The sequence below is a fragment of the Amblyomma americanum genome, chromosome 1 (genome assembly GCF_052857255.1).
Source record: "Amblyomma americanum isolate KBUSLIRL-KWMA chromosome 1, ASM5285725v1, whole genome shotgun sequence".
NCBI classification, from domain to species: domain Eukaryota; kingdom Metazoa; phylum Arthropoda; class Arachnida; order Ixodida; family Ixodidae; genus Amblyomma; species Amblyomma americanum.
In genome coordinates, this window is record NC_135497.1 from 193,854,785 (window position 1) to 193,875,705 (window position 20,921).

General features: G+C 44.5%; 1 protein-coding gene across 1 annotated transcript in view; it reads left to right on the forward strand.

The window, feature by feature from the left end:
* vir (VIR_N domain-containing protein) overlaps window positions 1-20,921 on the forward strand; it is a 254,787-nt gene that overhangs the window by 59,383 nt on the left and 174,483 nt on the right. The window contains 4 exon segments of the mRNA XM_077648167.1: window positions 5,751-5,837; window positions 5,934-6,070; window positions 13,689-13,771; window positions 18,849-19,009. Coding sequence (XP_077504293.1) covers window positions 5,751-5,837; window positions 5,934-6,070; window positions 13,689-13,771; window positions 18,849-19,009 — 468 coding nt within the window.

The window sequence follows — 20,921 nt, forward strand, 5'->3', positions numbered from 1 at the left end:
AGTGAAATTTAGTGAAACATAGTTAAGACATACCTTGCGGGACTGTAAAAAAAACTATGTACAAGGTGTCAATACCCCCTAACTGAAAAAAACTTAATACATAGACTTGCAATAATTCAAACCCGGATAATACCCCCTAACCGAAAAAAACTTAAATTCATAGACTTGCAATAATTCAAACCCGGATAATTCGTGCTTCCAGGTAATTCAAAGAAATTTCAAAATTTTGGTTGCCTGGCTATATTTTCATTGCATTTTAAAGCCGCTTAATTCATACCGCAATCTTAAAAGCAATCTAAAATGAGCAGTGCCAAAGCATGCAACCACAGATGAAGAAAGGAGAAGACACAACGCTGACTATCAACTGAATTTTATTCAAGGAATGCACACCTAAATAAGGCGAGGATCAGAGATGAAAAGGAGGAGAACGAACAATCGTGAAAGATAACAGCAAGCCCAAGCAAGCAACAAGACATAAAAAGTCAAACGTTAGCTGCCTTTTCTGATGTTCAAAGTGCACCAACTGGCCCAAAAAGAAGTTTATTGTCGTACCGCAATTTCTTTTAAATTCGGTTAATTAAAACTTTTTGTCTTGCGCGACGTTCCCGGTGCGTGAAAGAGCGGCGACTGAGGTCAAACGAGTTTAGTTTGCGCGCTGCGTGAACTGAAAATCTGGCCCCTCCAACTGGTTAGCTCTGACGTGGCGTAAAGGGGGACCATGTTGATCAGAGTTGCCCTGTAGCGGCATAGTTTCGTTTTTTGAGCTTCGCTACCAGCTCACGACGATTGCGGCTGCCGGACGCACGTCTGCGAACTAATCCCAACTGCGTGCCAGTTCGGACACTTAATTGTCATGCCGCTAGTCTAATTTTTAACGCGAGAGCGTTAAGGAGCTGGTGAGGCAGAAAAGCCGGTGTCGTTGTCAGCGTCACCAAGCTGCTGCGGCTCCGTCGCATCGCTCTTCGGGTTGACCTTGAGCAGCTGCTCATCGCTGCTCCATCAACACGCAAAACTGGCATCCCCCCCCCCCCTCCCCCCCTCTTTCTCCCGCGTGCGGCTGCTGATAGCAGCTGCTGATAAGCGGTGGTGGCTCTATAACACTATCACCTTTTGCTCTTAAAGGCGAAGCTTCAGTCTCCTCCAAGTTCATGCATAAATGTGCGTTTCCTTTGCATCCATCTGTGTGGTCCTGCTTGTTGTGTGTGGTTTGTTTTTCTCTTAGCTGTGTCTCTCTTCCAAGCCCACAAGGACGGGATTTGAAGGTGTAGGCTCCTATACCAAGCCATGTAACCCTAGTAAGCCGAGCACCAGGCCAGGCCATAGCTTGTGCCCATTTTGAGGAAACCGGTGGGTAACCGGCCAGCAGCGGGAGTGGTGAAGCCGTATGAGGAGGATCCACTGCTACTGGTTCGCACCCGTGAAGGAGCCCGCGGAAAGCCTTACTGTTTTGTAGCAGTTCTGCTTTGATATTCTCAACAGTGGGCATGCACAACAAAATGATAGAATGTCAAGAAACCGTCACTGCTACGAAGTTTTTCACTGAAATGCAGACGACCCCTGCCTGTTTTTTCATCAATTAAATTTACTACAGTGCGAAACAGTCCCAGGAAGTTTTTTTTATAGCCATCTGACTTTTTGACCTCTGAATGATTGTTACCTTTTTTTTTTTCGTCCCTTGGCGTTTTACTCTCTTGTGAAACCAGTGCGTTCTTGATAACGTTTTTCGACCACACTTGAGTAAACCAACTTGTCACTGCCCTTCACCTATATTTTATGTTGTGCTAAAGCATTTAGTTACATTTGCATAAAGAAATACCATATTTGCACGATTGTAAGCCGGCTCGAAAGTAAGTTGACCCCCCCCACATCACATTTCTGAAAAAAACAAAAACAAACTTGGGGGTCATTTACGCTTGGCCCTTAATAATAGAATGTGATAGCACTCTCCCGTGGCCTCCGCTTATCGCCAGCCGCTGCCGTGCGCGGGAGCGCCCGTGGGCACATTCCAAAATGAAAATGTATTAGTCACTGTCCAGACTTGCGCCATCGTCCTCACAGCACTGCCGTCGTGATCGCTGCTGCGGTCCCACAGCTCGTCGTTCTAACATCGTCATGCAGTGAAATCCTGCACTTCACAAACAGCCACATCACGACATCTTGTGGAAAAGCTGAAAATTTTGCCTCGCTGATGCTGCCACACCTGTATCACCCGTTGCGAACGTCGAACTTGCGGCCCGGCACGCAGTTTGTTTCTTCGGCATAAAGAATGACAGCCATCTTGAATATATAGCTATGAACAAGCGCCAGTCACTTACTGGACCCGGAGCACAAATGACTAATGGTGAAGCACTACATTAAAAACTACATTAAGCACTACATTAAAGCACTACATTAAAAAGAAACGCGGCTGGCAGTATCAAATACGCCAGAGCCAAAGAGAAACCGCGTGAGCGGCGTCAGTTCTTCCGTCAGCTACCGACGCTCCCTGGAGCCACTGCGGTTCCGAGTGGTGGTGCCGCCGCGATTGGTACAGCTGCCCGTCCATCAGCTATCAACACTCCCTTGAGTGCCTAGTGTGCGGTTGAAAGTAAACAAAAAAAAAACTTGGACGATGCCTATTAAGAGTAGGATGCAAATGCGTTATTGGGCTGCCGCCGCTTATCACCAGACGCAATCGGCGGCCATGTATGGGTAGTGGGCTGGTGCCGGTTTGCTGCTTATCGACAGACACCATCGACTGCCTCGCGTGGGGTGGGGATTCCAGTTCTGCGCGTTGACATAGCAGCTGCTCAAGGCTAGCACCAAGAGCGATGTGACGGAGCCGTGCAGCAAAAATGCAACCACTCTGTAGCATGCCTGATATCTCGTTTGTCTCGCCTTTATTTATGGTGCGATGCTTTGGTTTCGATTTTAAGTAGACCCTCCCACTTCAGATTTTCAAAGTTTGAAAAATAGGTCGACTTACAATTTTTTAAATGCGGTAGATCCAAAAAAATATTTTATACAGATATTGATACAGCAAATTGCATTTAGTCTTGGATCATATTAGGGTGCACTTCTGATAATTCAAACAAAAATCTCTGGTCCCTTGAAGTTTGAATTAACGAGAGCCTACTGTATATTGACTGTCTTAGTAATAGGTGATACCTATTATTAATGTAGGACCTTAGATTTCTGTTGTTTATTTCTGCCACCGAGGTGGCTGTGCTGCGACTAGTGCTGCCTCAAAGGTACTTAAAACTGGCCCCAACTGCTCTATTAGGCTTCATATAAGGCTTGGTACAGTGTCACTATCAAACCACACTGGAAAAGTCTGAACTGTAGTGTCCATGCCTCTAAACACACAAAAGGTGACAGTCTCCAGAGCACTTTCCTGCTGTGACAATTTTGCTAAGAGCCCACACGGGCATTGTCGCCGGTGCTGGTGGTCAGCACTTGGAGTTTCAGCCCAACCTGAGATGTGCTGAGAGTACAGTAAAACCTCGTTGATTCGGAGTTCAAAGGAGTAGAAAAACGTCAGAATTATCCAAATCTCGAATTATCAAATGGGCCTCCAAAATTGTCAGAAACCGTTTGCGTGAAAGCGAAATTTATTTGGAGGGAACCTGGGCAATAGTTGTCTCCTTCTAAGATGCAAAACTGCGCGACAACAGCGATTTCTCACAGTTCCGTCAAATGTTATTCGTGCACGCCATCGGAGTGGCGGAAGCAGAACTGCTCCACAATAGTAAGGGTCACCACGGCTTCTTTCAAAGTCTGAAACGGTTGTGCTGGAGCTTCTTCGCATGTGGCGTCGCATGTGAGGAGGCTTCACTGCACAAAGGGCGAACAGCACGTGACGAGTGCGGAGTTTCGGCGAGCTGGAAGAATGGAAATACCACTGGGATGGAAGCGAGGAAAGTGCGCATTGGCGTGCGGAGCGGCAAGACGACTTCGAAAAAAAAAAAACGGCAGCAAGGCAATCGTCATACCAAACGGTGTGCAGCTTGGCTGGCCTGCTGATTTGCGCAGCAGGTAGCTGCCATCACTACAGGCTAACGACGAAGCTCCGAAAAAACACTATGCGGCCGGACTCTCTTTTGGTGTATCGATGGGAACCTGCCGACCATCAACACGTCTGCCTTTGCTCGCATAGAGGAGCACAAGAGACAGTGTAATGTGCAACTCAGGCTTGTGGACGAATATCTGGACGATCACCTGAATAGCATGTCTTATATCAACATTGTGCCCCTTCAGGGGCCCATCCGAATTAACAGATGTGAGCCCTGCGGCATCCAAATAAATGAGCTTTCGAAGCCATAGACTCGCATGGGCGTTTGGCAGGACTCCGGCAGCAGTCCGAATTATCCGAATTTCCGAATTAATTGAGGCCAAATTAACAAGTTTTTTTGTAATGTCAGTTGGGAAGCACTAGTCGTGGGAAGTGCATGGTCCGTGACAATGCCAATGGCATGACAAACCAACGAGATGGGCCTGAATGTGCCATGACGCCGGTCAGCCAGCAACGCGAGAATGACAGCTATGACACATGGAGGAAAACGAAGGTTTGCTGTGGCAAGCCAAACTTTGGAGTCACCATGCTGCAGAGAAGCCGAGTCACGTAAAAATGATAAATGATAGTTATGGCGATGGGCACATCCACACGGGGGGCTTGGGGCTTGATCACTGGGGCACCAGCACCTGCGAACAGGGTGGTAGCACGATGGTGCTCTCAGTAACGGGTGGAGAGAGTGCTCTCTCTCGGGCATGTCAACAGCTGAAAGCGTGCTCGTCGCGTGCTGTGTCGTATCAGTCATAGAGTTTCTCATTATTACTTAGAGGGAAAACTCGCATTATTGTCTATGCTGGTTTCTTAACGAGCACTTCATTCACCCCAAGAATGCCAGGAAGACGAGGCTTCGTGTTTGGCTTGTTTACCGGTGGGCCAAAAATCTGGATTCTGCCTCTGAATCTGCAGCTGTGCTGTGATGAAATGAAACTATTTTATTAGCGCATTTTTCTGCCCAACAGTAGTCGAGCCAAATAAGAAATCTTATCTTTCCGGCACTCCTGCACCTCTTCATGGTAGATGAAGTGCAGTGCCGCCTCCTTTCCCTCTAGGTAATGTTGAGAAACTGTATGGCATCAGTATCGACGTGTCACTGTGATCTACACGTCATGAGCACCAGTGCAGTTTCCTTGCGATGTGTGGCAGTTCATGGCTGCTTTATGGTAAACCCCTTCAGCCTAGTATGCGACGATAGGTACGTGCTAACCAAAGTGCTCGCGATAAGCCACTACATCATAACTGGGCAACAAACGAATGAGGTTTATTTGGAGCTGAGTCAAGGATTTCATGTGACTGTGTCCTAAAGGGAGCTACCGCTTAAGTGAATACGCCTTAGCGAGGATTTACTGTATTAGTGTTGAGGTGCTGATGACATCGGCATTCTTGTGTTAAGCAAGACAAGGGGGTCATGTCTCTTGGTTTGGTTTATTACCTAAAAACTTGTTCGTTATATGCTATGCTTGTTCGTTATGTGCAAGTTCATGAAGTAAGAGCATAACATATTAAACTCATGTAAAGTGGACTGCTACTATGACTTTCTTGGTGCACTTCTTGCACACTATGTATATGTAAGTCACGATCAACCCGCAAAAGGTTTGGTAATGTTAGGCACTTTTTCATGTCTTTGCCTATTGCACAATTTTTCCTGTCGCTACCTGTTTCTGCCTTGATAGCACTTAATATTGATCTGTATTTTTTTCAGGTTGATGTGGATTATGATGTTGGTGACGATTCTTGGAACTATTTGTCACCTTTTGATCCTTTCCAGTGTGAACTCTCCCCACTACAGGTAAACAAAAAGCATACTCAGTATTGTATTATTGCGTGTCTTGAAGCATTATAGGCTTTCTCAGGGGACTAACTGGAGGCTTTTTTTTCTTGCCAGTATTTCAAAGATCCAAGCTTGACACCTTATGAAGTGGAGAAGGCCAGACGAGGTAACACACCAGCTGAGATATCAGAGGAAGCCCTCAAAGTGTTTGACAGCTTGTCAGCATTCACAGATCGAGAGCATTCTGACAAGTAAGTCTGCCTGTGGAATGTACAGTTAAACCTGGATATAACAGAATTCAGAAAAGTCTGCAATTTTTCGTTGCATGCAGTTTTCGTGTGAAGACTCGAAATGATAGCACAGAATGAACATTAAAATAAAAAAATAAATGCAGATCTAGTTGCCAACCAAACATTCACAGTAAACCCTTATTATACCCGTCACACGGTCATTTCGAAGGCCCTTGAACCAAATGCAGATCCAATTGGCAAGCAAACATTCGCAGTAAACCCCTGCTATACCCTTCACACGGTCATTTCGAAGGCACTTGAACCGATAGTATATCAGCTCAAAAGGCCATGTGAGTGCTCCTACACAGGCGGCTCTGATGGCAATCAAGTCAATAGTTTATTGAGTCAAAGGAACAGCGCATAACTGTACTGAGATCTCAAGGGTCTTTGAGCGATGGCTGCGCACACTCTAGGATGCACAGCACTCGCAGCAACATACTGGGGAATAAAATTGGAGCAGTATCATTTCTGAAAAATGTGGAACTTTATAAAATATGAAACTTATTTTGCAAAAATAAAGACAGGACGGCTACAAAATTCTGCAAGTGTAATACCACTGTTGCTAGTGGTTCAGAAACAGTCAACACCAGCTTTCTTAAAACTGCATGAATGCTATAAAACTTGTCTAAAACAATGAAGTGAATTTCAAGAGTGCTTAACGTTATTGTAACAGAGAAACATTTTATTTTTAACCTGTTCAGGATAAACTTGTAGGCTGATTGCTTGCATGCCTGCAAAATTACTGCCGGCCACAGCGGCGTCATAGCAGCTTGGTGCGAGATGATGGAATCTTTCGACAACGATAAAGTTTTCTATGTAGCAGCGGCACAGTTTCTTTGAGTTCAATAGTGATTAAGAACCTCGAAGGATCTTGACTTGATAGGTTTTGAAAGTGTCCGTATGGACAGGGGTATTATTCGAAGAAACACGGAGAAACATTTCGTGTTCGTATTTACTGTGCATCTGCGGCAGCCGCCACCACCATCTCTACCGTGGCTCGCATGGCGCCGCTACACCAGGGAGGTGTCAGTGTCAGAGTGGGATAGGGTGGTAGTCCGAAGCGCCAACCTCCTGCCTCATGTCCCCTGTCTTGGGTTACCCAGCTGCCGTTGTCCTAAGAAACAGGCTGTTCATCTTGTTCACATCATAGCATTAAAAAAAAAGTAGTGTGTTGTGTTTATATACGAGTGGGCCAGGAAGAAGAGAAACATAGAGCAGCTTCGAAGAAGAAGAAGAAAGGGAATTTTAATGAAAGAAAGGCGGAGAGGTCGGCCGGTGGTAACAGGGCCCTGGCCTGCTACTCCACACAGGTTAGGGCAGTGGGGTGAAGCAGCTAAGGTCTACATGGATGCCCCCCCCCCCCCCCTGTGTTTCCCGGACAGGTCCGGGGAATGCAGAGAAAAAACTCTGCCACAGTCCAACCACCCAGCAGCCTCCCCGCTGTTCATTTGTGTAAGGGGCGCACATCCGTAAACGAGGAAGACACCGGTAATTTTGCTGTTGGCATAAATGGGCTGGATGTGTTGCAAAGTTCTTTCCTGCCAAAAACAACACAAATACAGTCAAGTCCACTTATAACGGCCGTAGATATAGCGAATGCTTGCTTATCACAAACGAGTGGTGTGCTGCCATCGAAAAATGCATTACGTCAATGGCAGTTCGTCTTAGATACAGCGAACAACTTTAGCCGCACCACTCGGTTATAGAGAACGAGAAGGCGCCGTAAACTCCCACAAAGTTGAAGTGGTCGCGCTTCCAGCAAGCGCGGAGATCAAAGAGTGTCTCTCAGTTCACACGACACTGCCCCGGAAAGAACATGTTGACCCAGAAATCCAATAGAAAGTATCACTGAAACGGTAAGTAACCGCCGGCCAAGCATGTGCCGAAAGCCTATGAGGGCAGTCATTCCCTTCATGTTCGCCGGCTTGACAAAGTATCCCAAATAGAAAAGGAAGCGTGGTGGGCACGAGACTGGGACATAGTCGAAAGCAAAGTCAGGTGAAGCTACTACCTATGGTCGTGGATCAATAACAGCAGCGTTGAATGCCGTGCTGGCCATGCTGGCCATGCTGGCCACTTGGTACGCATAGCCCGCCTAGGCCTAGAAACAACAGATGAAGCTCTCGAAAAAGCATGTGGTCAGATGCATGTAGATTTGTGGCAACGCATCGTTGATGCGTAGCTGGTCTGATGTTTCCTTGAATCACTATGTCCCTGCAGACCACACCATTCTAGAGCCGCGTGCTGTGACGAAGTGGTCTAACGCCAAGTACGAGCACTTCCGTACCGCTAGGAATCTGATTAATGTAGTTGACCCGCCACCAGCCGCTGTGGACGCTTCAACCATGATTAGTTGTATCCGGTCCCTAAAGTTGATTGTTGGCAGCAAGGGCCTCAGGGAGGAGAGAGCCTGGAGAGCTTGGAAAGATTCATGGTAGCGCCTGCTTTTAACAAGTAGATGCACATAATGCAGTTTTTTTTTTAACAAATAAAAGCTACTTCTAAGTGGCTTAATATTTTTGGCAGTTATACGAAGAGACCACTTACTACGAACATCGGATATAACAAACGAAATCCGCGTGACCATCAGGTTCATTATAAGTGGGCTTGACTGTATGAACTAAATGCTGTGAGAAAACCTTGTGCCTAGGAATGCTAATCGAAATTTTCACCTTTGTACCTCATTCAACAGTTACATTTTTCAAAATTGGGTGACTTTATTTATTTAGTTATTTATTTATTACCCACATACTTGTGTAACACAGTAAAGGGGGGGGGAGGGGAAGGAAAACAGATTGTGCTCGTAACAAATTGCAGGTATATTGCATATGAAGCATACATAAAAAAAAGGCAAAGAAAAAGCATCAATAGGCATGACAGGAAAACAAAAACGTTACACTCCAGTCAGTACGAAACAAGTGGTAGGGTTTAACATTGTTAAACCGAGTAGACGTGCGAAACCATGTGTTTAGCCTGGTTGGCTGGTTGTTCTGCATGGGCTGTTGCTGTGCTAGGTTTCGCCAAGGTCAGCCTCAAGGTCACCCTTCGATTGGCTACAGCTACAGCTGGCAGGTCATAGAATGGCGACACTCCTCCGAACTTACTCGAGCTTCCTCCCATTGGCTGCAGCTTGCGCGATGCGATGCGCCTCTGAACTAACCCGAGCTTACCAGAGTTACTCCGAGGCTTCACACAAGGATTTTGGTTGGAACCGTAGTGCTTTCGCACTGAAAAAAAGATACAGAAAAGCACATCAAAGTGTAGCAACTTGATATCTTGGGGAGCAAACACACAAGTAGATAAGTACACACTAGGCGAAAAATTAGTAAGTTGCAGCAATCTACTCCGAGATTACCATCATGAACAGCCAAAAACAACAATGTCAAACAGGTTTTGTCATTTTTCAAAAAGAATAAAATGCGTCGCTGGAAGAAAGCCGTACAGCAGCGGCGCAAGTGATTATATTGCCAAATCGTTTTTGGAAGAAAATTTCTTTGTACTCTACAATGTTACATTTGTAGTCCTGAATTTTATTTTCGTGGTCCACACGTGCCGATATGTAATGAGGGGGAAATAGATAGGTGTTGCGGGGAATAACGTTAAGTGAATAATATATTGCATAAAGTAGCTTTAAGCAAAACATCATTCTGCGATGCTTCAGGGCTTCCCATTTTAATGTTTCTTTGGCCTGGATTGAACTAAACTGCCTTTCTCGTACTGGTCTGCCAAGCATATATAGGGATGCTAATGTCTGCACTTTTTCCAGTTTGATTTTGTCTTTTAAAGTCGGAGGGTCCCATATGTTGCAAGCGTACTCGAGTATTGACCGGACATGCAATTTGTGCAGCATAGTCTCATGCATACCGTCTTGTTAAGCATCTTGTTTTTTACTCCAGTCATGTATTTTGCATAGGTTACTCTGAATTGCCGTGAATCAGTCTGTGAACTTGGATCATGCATTTTCCCGAATAATACGTTTTTTCCCGCATTTTTTTTTAAACTGTATCAATGAGGTGTTACCGTATTACTACACCATTAAATGTTACACGTCTGTTGCACCTTGTGAATTTGGGTGGATTTTGTCTGTTTTTTTATTATGCATTTTGTTTAATTATTGTGAGCAGTTTATGTATTATTAGTATTACTCCCTCATGTCGTACGTTATTACTAAGGGCCTTTTCGTGCGTTTGAATCTGTGCATATTTGTGGACCATAGCTAATGGAGCTTGGAAGTAGTTGACAAAGTGCATTGCAGTAATAATAATCCAGTCCTTCTTATAACTTGTGCTGGATGTATTTTGTTGTTTTATACGTGTGCCCAGGAGCACACAAGCAGTAACAGGCGAGAGCCTCTGTGAATTGAAAACTGCCAAGTTTGGCTGTGCCTTTTGATTGACTTCTACTTCCAGCATTACATTGAGCATGGTCTAATGGCAGTGTTGTAACACAAGCTGTTTTAGTTATGTTTCTTTTGTTTTACAATAAGTGCATAAGTATTTTTTATATGTAAGTCTAGTATTTGAACTGTAATTACAAGCCCAAAGACAGCCACTAGTAGGCACCACAGATGGCTCACTAACATTAGCAGTGTTTGTTATGTATGGCAAGTTTTGGAGGCCATGTATTAGTATTTTGGAATTTCAGCAGTTTCCTTTAAAGGGACACTGGGGATAAATTGAAGTTGACTTGTATCGATAAGGTACTGTGTTCCAATCACAAAAAGACCTAACGGCAAAATACAGGTGTCGCCATTACCAGCTTATTTCACAAGTACAATGATTGCGTTGACACTGATGTTTAAGCGTGGATACCAGAGGTGGCGCTACACCACCATTCATGTAACGATGACAGTCCGTCCTTGTTGGTAAGGACGTCACGAGTTTGAATCGACTGGAGGGAAGATATGTATTTAAATCCAATTTTCTTGGCAATAAATGCATCTTTTGCTGCTGGGCAAATGCCGACATGTGTAGAAAGAGCTAGAAAATCAATTTTTACTGAGAGTAATAATTTGGTGGGGTTGTCCTTGATACCCTTTTAAGGGGGAGCCTGGTCTTGAAAAAAAAAAAAATTCATTAATGAAGTCACAGATAAAAAATCTTCAGGGAACATGTACTTTTGTGTGCTGATTATAAATCTGTCATTTAATTTTATGTAAAACAGTTCCTTGAGCACTTGTGTAATTTTTTTGTATGTATTTTGTGAAGAGGTTTAAAAAAAATTTGCTGTAAGAAACTTGCTGAAATGTATGTCATTGGGTTCTCTTGATACCAAAGAATGCAATAAGGGTAAAATTGTCTTCCTGCTTATCATCGAACTTAAGTTACACTGTTTTGAAGTTGTCGCCTCAGAAATGCGAAGAAAAGTGTGTATTCCTGTTTCTGAAGTGGCAGCTTCATTACCCTATAAGTCAAGTTCTATGATAGCCAGGATGATAATTTTACCCTTATTGCATTCTTTGGTGTCAAGAGAACCCAATGGCATACATTTCAGCGAGTTTCCTGCAGCAAATTCTTTTCAAACCTCTTCACGGTTTTGAAGTTGTTGCTTTAGAAATGCGAAGAAAAGGGTGTGTTCCTGTTTCTGAAGTGGCAGCTCTAATACCCTATAAGTCAAGTTCTATGATAACCAGGATGATAATTTTGCGCTTATTGCATTCCTTGGTATCAAGAGAACTCAATGGCATACATTTCAGCGAGTTTCTCTCAGCAAGTTCTCTTCAACGCTCTTCACAAAACACTTGAATAAAAATTACTTAAGTGCTCAAGAAATTGTTTTACATGAATTTAAATGACATATGTATTTAGAATCAGTGCACAAAAATACATGTTCCCTCAAGATTTCATAATTATGACTACATTAATAAAATTTTGTTTATAAGACCAGGCTCCCCCCTTAAAGTGGCCTTGGACGAGCCAGGCTCGTCATAAGCGAAGTATCATTTTTGGCTCATGACGAGTCCAGCTTGTGTGTTTTCTGGCACTTTGTGTCCAGTTGAATGTGATTAGGGCTCATCTAAAACATTTTTTTGGTTTGCCGGCAGATGGCAGCAGGGGTACTAATGACCATTTTGATACCATTTTCGAAAAAAGTGTGTTCATTGGGGGTTAACCAGCTGGTCTGCAGGCATCATTGCTTTCTCATGCATTTCTCAGAACTTAACAAGTTGAAACATTCTATGTAACTGTTTCTGACTATTAAAAATTCAAACAAATTTTTAGATAGCTCATTGCTAGGTTTGCTACTACAGTGTTGTTGTAGAAACATTAAAATTTTCTTGCACTGTTTAAGTATAGAAAGCCTGATGAATAATGTAAAGTTTCGGGATAAGGACAGTAGCCGACCAATTTTTCGGACTCCGGTAATGTGGGCTATATTTTAGACTTTGTAGGGGAACCGTTGTCGACTTCGTGGGAACGTGCTCTTATTCATGACCGAAGAGTCTGAAAGTTCGGTTATTTTGTCTAAATCAGTTGTGAGCGAACATCGCTGCCACAATCAACCATCTCTTTGTCGCCGAAGGATGCACCATTCTGGAATCAAAGTGCAGATGGGTTGCCTTGGATAAGCTTGGTAATTTCTGGGCCTCATTGTTGCCACTCAAGAAAATGGCAGTCATTACTTGAGGCCCCATGTGCTGTGGACCCATGTATCGATCGTAGCCCCAGAAGCACAGCCTATGGAGATAAGTGTGCGATCGCACTGGTACTGCAGGATCGTCAGCAGGAGTGTTTGACAGCAGGAGTGTCTGTCGCGGCTACGGCCATGGCTCAAATGCTGCTGCCACCCGTTGAATGGGAAGTGGGGAAATGCAGGTCATTGGAGCCTTCTGCTCCCCGCATGTTCCCTCTCTCGATCCACCTTACTGTCATTGCCCTGGGAGCAGACTCCGTCCTTGCCTTGCGTGGAGTGTGTGTGCAGAGCGGTGGCAAGGGGTGTGCACTGCGACACTGTAGCGCAGAACTGCTTGTCTGTTCATGGCATGGTTCATGACATGACTTGCTGGCTGTACAGACCGTATTGGCAACGTGCAGTGTGCTGACATGTGCGGTGTGCAAGCTAATGCTATCCATGTGGGCTGAATATCGCAGAGAGAGAAGTTAGTGATTTTTTTCGAGCTGATTTTATCTCAGTGAAGCAATTTTTTGAATTTCACGGATTTTTCGAAGTTTGATTATTTGGGCCATTTTTCGGTTCCCGCCAAGTCCGAGAAATGGGCCGGTGACTTATATGACATTTTTATATTAAAGTTTTGAATCATGGCGTTTCCTACTGCCTGAGCTCTGAAAAGGAAGGGTGGTTTATTGTGTTTTGTGACATAAACAACAGGTATGTTTTTGAAGGCAATGTATTTTGTAGTAATTAGCATTTTTTGTCTTGATTTTATTTTTGTTCTGTCACTTTGAATGGTGAGAATTAATTTTTTGGAGTGTCTGAAATTCATGGCACTTGTTTGCATGAGGAGCTTCGTTACATTTTTAACAGCCACAGGGGACCTATGAAAACCATTAATATAACTTTTATGGGAGCAATTGTTTAAAGCGGGTAACACTGTTCTCCATTGGTATGCGTTTTGCAGATGGGTTGAAGCTATGGAAAGTGCTGCTGTCTATCTGAGTGCTGATGCACTGGTTGAACTCTTCGAGAACAAGGAATTTGAAGGTAGGTTGCTGGCTGCTGTATTCTTGACTAGAGGGTTAGGTGCTGTTGATGATGACCGCAGCGGTGGCCAAGTGGTTGAGCATTTACCTCGCATGCGGAAGGTGCGGGGTTCGATCCGCCGGGTACCCACCGGTGATACAATGGGTACAAGCTTTTTCCTGCTCTAGTGCTTGGCTTATTTAGGGTGAAATGCTTGGGAAATGGGTCTTTCACCCGACCTTGAGAAGTCAAAAATACCTTGTGCCATGGTGCTCTTTGGCCATAAATGCCCTTGCGCCAAAAAATCCATAATCATCATCATCATCAGCTGTTAATGATGAGTTACAGCATGTGCTAGCAAGTTTATGCTGCTTCTATCTGTGGCACTGCCAAGCACAGTCCTACAGGGCTTTCACACCTGTATGAATGGTCAGTTTCATTCATATACAATTTCTGGCAAGAATTGTGAGCATTCTCATTTCTCAAACTTGCTCATGAGCACTTTTCTAGTGCCTTTTGAATAACAGCTGTGCCTGAGCTCACTTTTTTACTTTGCCTGTTAAGAATTTTTATGGGTGAATGGCACATCCAGAACTGTTGTGGTGTTTGTATCTTTTTTTTTCTGCCACTCACACCTGATGATATCTGGGCAGAGGGTTTGAGGGTTTCAGCCAATAATCACACTATCTTAATGCGTGCAGTTCTTTCAAGTTAGGAGCCAAAGATCACGGGATCGAATCTCAGCCATGGTAACTGCATTTCGATGGAGGGGAAATGCAAATACACTAGTCATGTGCAAATAGTGGTTTCTCGATTCAAAGCGGATTCAAAGCAAATAGCAATTTTCTTAAAATAATTTCGAAGCGAAAATTTCCAATACTTCTGGTACACAAAAAAAGTTTGAATGGCACAATAGACATTTTCAGAATCATGTACCGTATTTACTCGCGTAATGAATCAACTTTTTTTTCCACAAAAGTTGACGTCAGTTTGGGGAGAGGGTTCATTACACGGGGAAAAAAATGAATCAACTTTTTTTTCCACAAAAGTTGACGTCAGTTTGGGGAGAGGGTTCATTACACGGGGAAAAAAAGTTTCAGCAGATTTTTTTGCAAGGGTCAATATTTCATATCATACCTCGGGGTCCGGCATTCCGTCAACAAACGCAAACGCCCGTCGTCAGACACCTGGTGCTTAGCATCCTTCACTTTGACACAATCCGATCCAGCAATTTTGAGGTAGCCGGCTGGGCGCGATCCAGATAACGCGAACATTCTGAACAGGGGCCCTGAAGATCAGGTGCGCTTTTTAGGCGAGGTTAAATAACCATGCCTAGTGTGAATGACTTAGCTTACAGCATGCAACATCTTGTTGCCTTGTTGATGCTCTGCCAAGTTTGCGGAGCTAGCTCAGCGGTGCTTCCCCTCCCCGCTCCCTTCCTTCTGGTATGAACTCTCCTCAAAAGATAAATTATTGCCTGGCAGCATCTTGGCGCGCTGCCAAGGTCTGCGCTGGGATAGGACCAAAACTGAGGAACCAGCTACAAAAAACTAAAGGCGAAAAAAAAAAGTAAATTCTGCTCCACCAAGGGGGGGGGGGTTCATTATACGAGTGGGTTCATTATGCGAGTAAGCGACAGTATTTTTTGATTTTTTGTTTTCAACACACAAAGCCATAACATGGGAAAAAGAGAGAATGCATTGAAGCTGTGTTGACTTTCTGCAGCAAAAATGACCATCGGAGATTGGGGGAGCCGACCTACATGTGGTGTAGACTTATCTGTGGGGTGTGAGACCTGTATGTGAGGACTCCAACTATGCTATTAATTGCGATTGCGTGGTTACACAGCTGTTGCGTTTAAGCGGGGACTCCATGACACCCTGCGTTAGGCGTTGGAAAGGGGCCACCCCTCTACATGTCTCGTGCTAGCTGCCCTTCATGCTTGTGCCGTTGTGCTTGTTCAGCGAATTTCACATGGAGAAAAGAGTGGCTGTGGCAGCTGCAGTCAGCAGGGACCGGCTCTGCGGATGTCATGGGAGTCGAGTCGAGCGTCCTCCAATTAGAGAGATTAAGCATAGCGCGTTCTGCTTTTGCTGGGAGCCACTGCACTTGTATAGGCCGCCGGCCAGCTGTTTGCATGCCCGCCGGCCAGCTGTTTGCATGCCCGCCCCGTCGTACCAGTCAGTGCATGCACACTGGTGGCACGCGGATGATTGCGCTATGCTAAATCTCTCCATTGATCAGTTACATTGCATGCACATCGCGGGTAGCGCAGTCGCAGATGCCTGGCAGGTACGATCTGGCCACTGCGCTCCCGCCTGCTCTTGTGTGTTGTCTCGAGCATGTGGAGACTGGCTTCATCATATGCGCGGGAGCACAGGCCTGCAGTGCGGAGTCGGGGCTTTGGTTGCGCGCCACCACTGTGCCACCCTGGAGGAGGTACACCGAACCGAAACCACATGCAGCATGACTTCCGAAACATTATTCGGTCGAGACTGGGGTGGTACTGGTGACGGGCGTTAATTAAATGGCACTTTGTCCACATAACGCGGGTTCGGGCCAGAGCACACCTGAAGGCACAACCAGCATTCACCGCACGCCTGCATTCTCTCCCAGGGAAGGAAGGCACGGTTAATAGAGCACGAGTGTTTATTACACAGTAAACTGCATTACAGAACACTGCAGTAATTCCCAGGTCTCAGTACAACCCATGGTCCTGCCGCAGCACCTGGAAGCGGGTCCGTGGAGCTGCATGCGCAAATAAAAGATTTTACACGCTTGATGGCACAGCTGAAGGCAATCACTTGCCGCACAGCCTACCAAAGAATTAAATTGTGCGCGACACAACACTAGGGAGGATGGGGAATGCACGGAGCACATCTTGATGATGCAGGTTGCATGTCCATGGCCCATTGCACGTCGTCACCAACAATGGGCGGCGATGACGGAGAACCAGCCAAAACAGGCCGTACTGAATCTGGAGCATCAGTGCCGCACCGGCGGTTAACAGGACTCTGTTTGGGCCTGGACTCGAGCATACATACTAGATGCGCGCGTTAAACCGCCCGCGTTCTTGCCAAAGGCCCCTGGCAAAGGCCGGGGCACTGGAAGGCGAACTCTACACACCATTCTGCTACCCGAGTTGGTGGCGGTCTCCCTGTTTGTTTCCCACTCACGGCCTCGTGCTTAAACAACACCCCCAAATGTTGCTTGGAGTAACCCAGTAGGGGCGCAGTGTTGAAGCGGGAAAAATGTAAGGGAGGGTGATTTACAGCGGTTCTGGAAAGAGCTTTCCTAGGAAAGGAGTGCAAGCAACACGGCTGCCTGCGTTCTGCTTGTTTCCGCTTGTTGTTCCGCTAACGAGCGAAACGGAAGCAGCGGGCACACACTTGGGTCGCTCAAGAAACCCCAATCCCCACAAGACGAATACCTTGAGGTTTCGAATACCAAATATTCGGATTGTATCAAGTCGAATACTTTACTGTTCCATTGAATATTCGAAATTTTTGAATATTCGCGTATGCTTAAAAAACACCCCTGTACCGTGTGATGTCAGTGCATGGTAAAGAAACCCCACTGGTTTTAATCCAGAGCCCTCCACTCCAGTATTCCTCATAGCCTACATGCCACTTTGGGATGTTAAGCCCCACATACCATATACCACCAGTTCTTTAAATATTTCAAGCTTGAATGGAATGCATTGCAACAGGAGTTGTCTCTGACACTACAAATGCACTGCCTCTGATGGACATTCTATTTGGTCTCCAATAAGAGACGAAATAATGGGCATTCTTGGATGAAGTATGCAGAGAAGACGAATTCTGAAACAAATGTTGCATAAACCACCTGCAGTAGAGCCTTGATTACATCACTTTTCGGGAATCACGCAAAGTCATATAAGTATGTTTCATGTAATCAGGAAAACTACATTCGTACTTGTATAATGGCCACACATCTGCAAGGAATACACCTATTATTCTGGCTGTCTAAATGTATGTTTTTCCCTTGTGCAAAATCAGTGTATCCTCATTTTCATCCTTTGAGCATTCACGCTGAAACCATGCTGCCTGGAGGCATTTTGGCATCAGTGAAGTGCGCGTGTGCTCCTGTCGCTGCATGTTAAGGAGGGACTACACTGTGTGTTGAAATTGAATACTTCAGATGATGTTCCAGAAATATGGTTGCATCGATTCATCGCAGACACTTTGTTATATGTGGTACAACCTTGCTAGCGATATGTTGTTTGGTCTAGACCTCACCCAAAACTGCTATCACATGGAAGTTTCACTGATTAGCAGCAGTACCATAGCGTTGTTTAACTCGTCCCAATGCACAAGGCATTTGCACAGAAAGGTAAAAGATGTCACAATGCTGTCTGTTCTGCAAAAGCAAGACTTGAGTGCACCCATACTAGCAGTACACATCCTGCAGTGCCGTGCTGCCTGCTGATACGCCGCTATGATGGTGGACTGGTAGCATGATGTCTACTCATGTGTCTTAGAACTAGCGAGCTTGGCGTCAGGTTCGCGGTGGAGGGTGCGTTGGAACCATGTTTTACAAGCCGCAGCTTGTCACTAAAGGTCAAATTTAATTGCCAGGTTACCGTCGATACAGTAATATCACATTAAAATTAGGGTACAGGGGATTTTACAAAAGCAGGCCTAGAGCAAGCTGCTGCTTTTAGACAGTTGCTAGTCACATGTATGGAACTCTGTTTCCAACTATCAGCCAAACTGTGATTGCGGCAAGGTGTATGCCTGATCGCATCGTGATTTGTGCATACCACCCTTAACAGGTAGTATACTTAGGTAAACGTTGCTATTTGTATTCAGCAGTGTGTGTGCATCCTGTTGGAGAATGCTTTATTAATATGTTTACAGACAGCTAGTAGCTATCGCACCACAATTTTTTTCAATTTATTTTATCCTGATCGTGCTTCCCGTTACATAGTGTCCTTCTTGGAACGTCTGAGGTGCCTTGACGACTCAGGCACAAGGCCTGCTTGATGCTTAATGCTGCATTGTAGTAAATTTAACTTTCTTTCTCTCTCCCCTGCGTAAGTAAATAAATGTACTGTTTTATCTTTGTTCTATGCCAGCTGCAGCTAATGCACTACTGGACTGGGTTGAAGAGGGACTAAGCCTAAAGGCTGCCCTGAATCAGCCGCAGCCGGCCTACAAGGTGCGGCATATGAAGGCGGGAATTCGCTTAGCCACGGTGCTTTTCCTGACTGGTGATGGAGTTGTCGCCAAATTGCTGGTGAGTTTTTCTCGCATCCTACCATTTCAAACTAAATGATTTCGGGTTCAAGTCATAAAAACAAACAATCGCCAAATTGCTAATGAGTTTTTCTCGCATCCTACCATTTCAAACAAAATGATTTCGGGTTCAAGTCATAAAAACAAACAGAATATTGTCAGTTCTTGGGGTGTTGAAAACTAGAGTAGACTTAACAGAGAACAGAAGGGGGGGGGGGGGGGGGGGGGGCTAATATAAAAAAAAAAGTTTGTTTTTGTGAGTCTTATTCTTCTTTCCTAACCTTCTAACGGACCATTTTTTTTTTTGTAAAGCCATATCAGAATGGTAATTTTTTTTAGGAAATGGTAATACACTTCCAATAAAGCACAGAAGACACCATAACACATTTTTTTTTTTTTCAATTGAACAATCTGGTACATTTCTGTTCCTTGAAAAAGCATGCATTGCAAAATAACAACAAAACAGAAGAGAAGGGCTTCTTCCTGTGTATTGTGTGACAACAGACATTCAAATTCTGCTACTCTAGATTGTCATAAGTGTACCAGCGCTCAGAGCAGGGAACTGCATGCAGGGCGTTCTGACACCACCTGCACTGGGTGCATGTTTCCTTCCAGACATGCTTCTCATTGCTGTCCCTCTTCAGACAGTATCCATCTTCTTCATCTTCTGATGCATTGTCATGAAGGTCATCTCTATTGTCATTATCCTTATTCAAAGAACAAAAGATATTCAGAATATTCTTCATCACTGTCACTGCAAACTCTGACATCATCGCTCTCGTGTTCCACCGTGTTCTTGTACGTAGTGGAAAGTTTCGAAAAAAAAAAGCAGCCTTTCAGTAACTGTGCTGCTATCTGTCAGCAGAACTAAAAAATAGCACTGGACAAACCCTACTTGCTTTAAACCAGACACCGAGTGCCAGAAAACACTTCATGACCTGAACGTATCGTAAGCCGAAAATGACAGTAGACTTATGGTGAGTGTGGCTCGTCAGTCTGCAAGGGGGTTAATGAACTGTAATAGTTTGCTTGTGTTTCTATCATGTAAAAGAGTGTAAATATTTGAATTCACGCACTGATGTACTAATCTGGTAGTCATGCCATGTGTTTTCTGCTCCAGAGTGCTGTGCAACTGCTAATTTTTCATTACTCTTGCCTTGAGTGAAATGCAGTGTGACACTTTGAAAATTCAGCGCTTAATGGGAAATGTGGCAGCAAAATTTTTTGTACACAATGTAGTGATTAGGTGGAACATAATCGCTGGCGCTTTGTATTGAAATGTCTTCAACAAAGGTAAATAATTGAACTGGGAGTAAGGGTTTCGTGTTGTGAAAATATACTGAATACGCAGAGCCTTGGTGCTTTTCTTCAAAATTCTATTAGGCGCTTCATTTTAATTAAATATGTGCTTGTTCACGATAGGAAGCTTTAATGAGGTATGCTGCTATCTACGAGGAGTGGTGTCAGCCGGGGGCTTCTAGTTTGAATGAACCGTTGCAGATGCTGACTTGTTCAAATGATCAGGAGTTTTCCCCCATTGAAATACACAGGGCTGCACCATGACCCAGGTGTCAGTTTGGATTAACCATAAGTTCAAATTAACAGAGTTCGAATAAACGAGCTTTTACTTTATATACTCAAAAGAGTACTGTGCTTGCTTGGTGAAAAGGGCACATTTTGTTTATTGTATTACTTGATTATGTATAGTAGGTTGGTGTGAATTCCGGATTTGTATTAATACTTTGGATAAAACAGTACATAGTAGAGATCTGATGGTAAATTTGATTCTTGTAACCATAAGTGGATATATGTAGTCAGGTACACCGGGTGTTTGTTTCACCAAAGATATTCTGAAATTTTTAAAAATAGGCTTTTTGAGTTAGAAGAGCACGTTTTGAGCATAGCATTGTTAG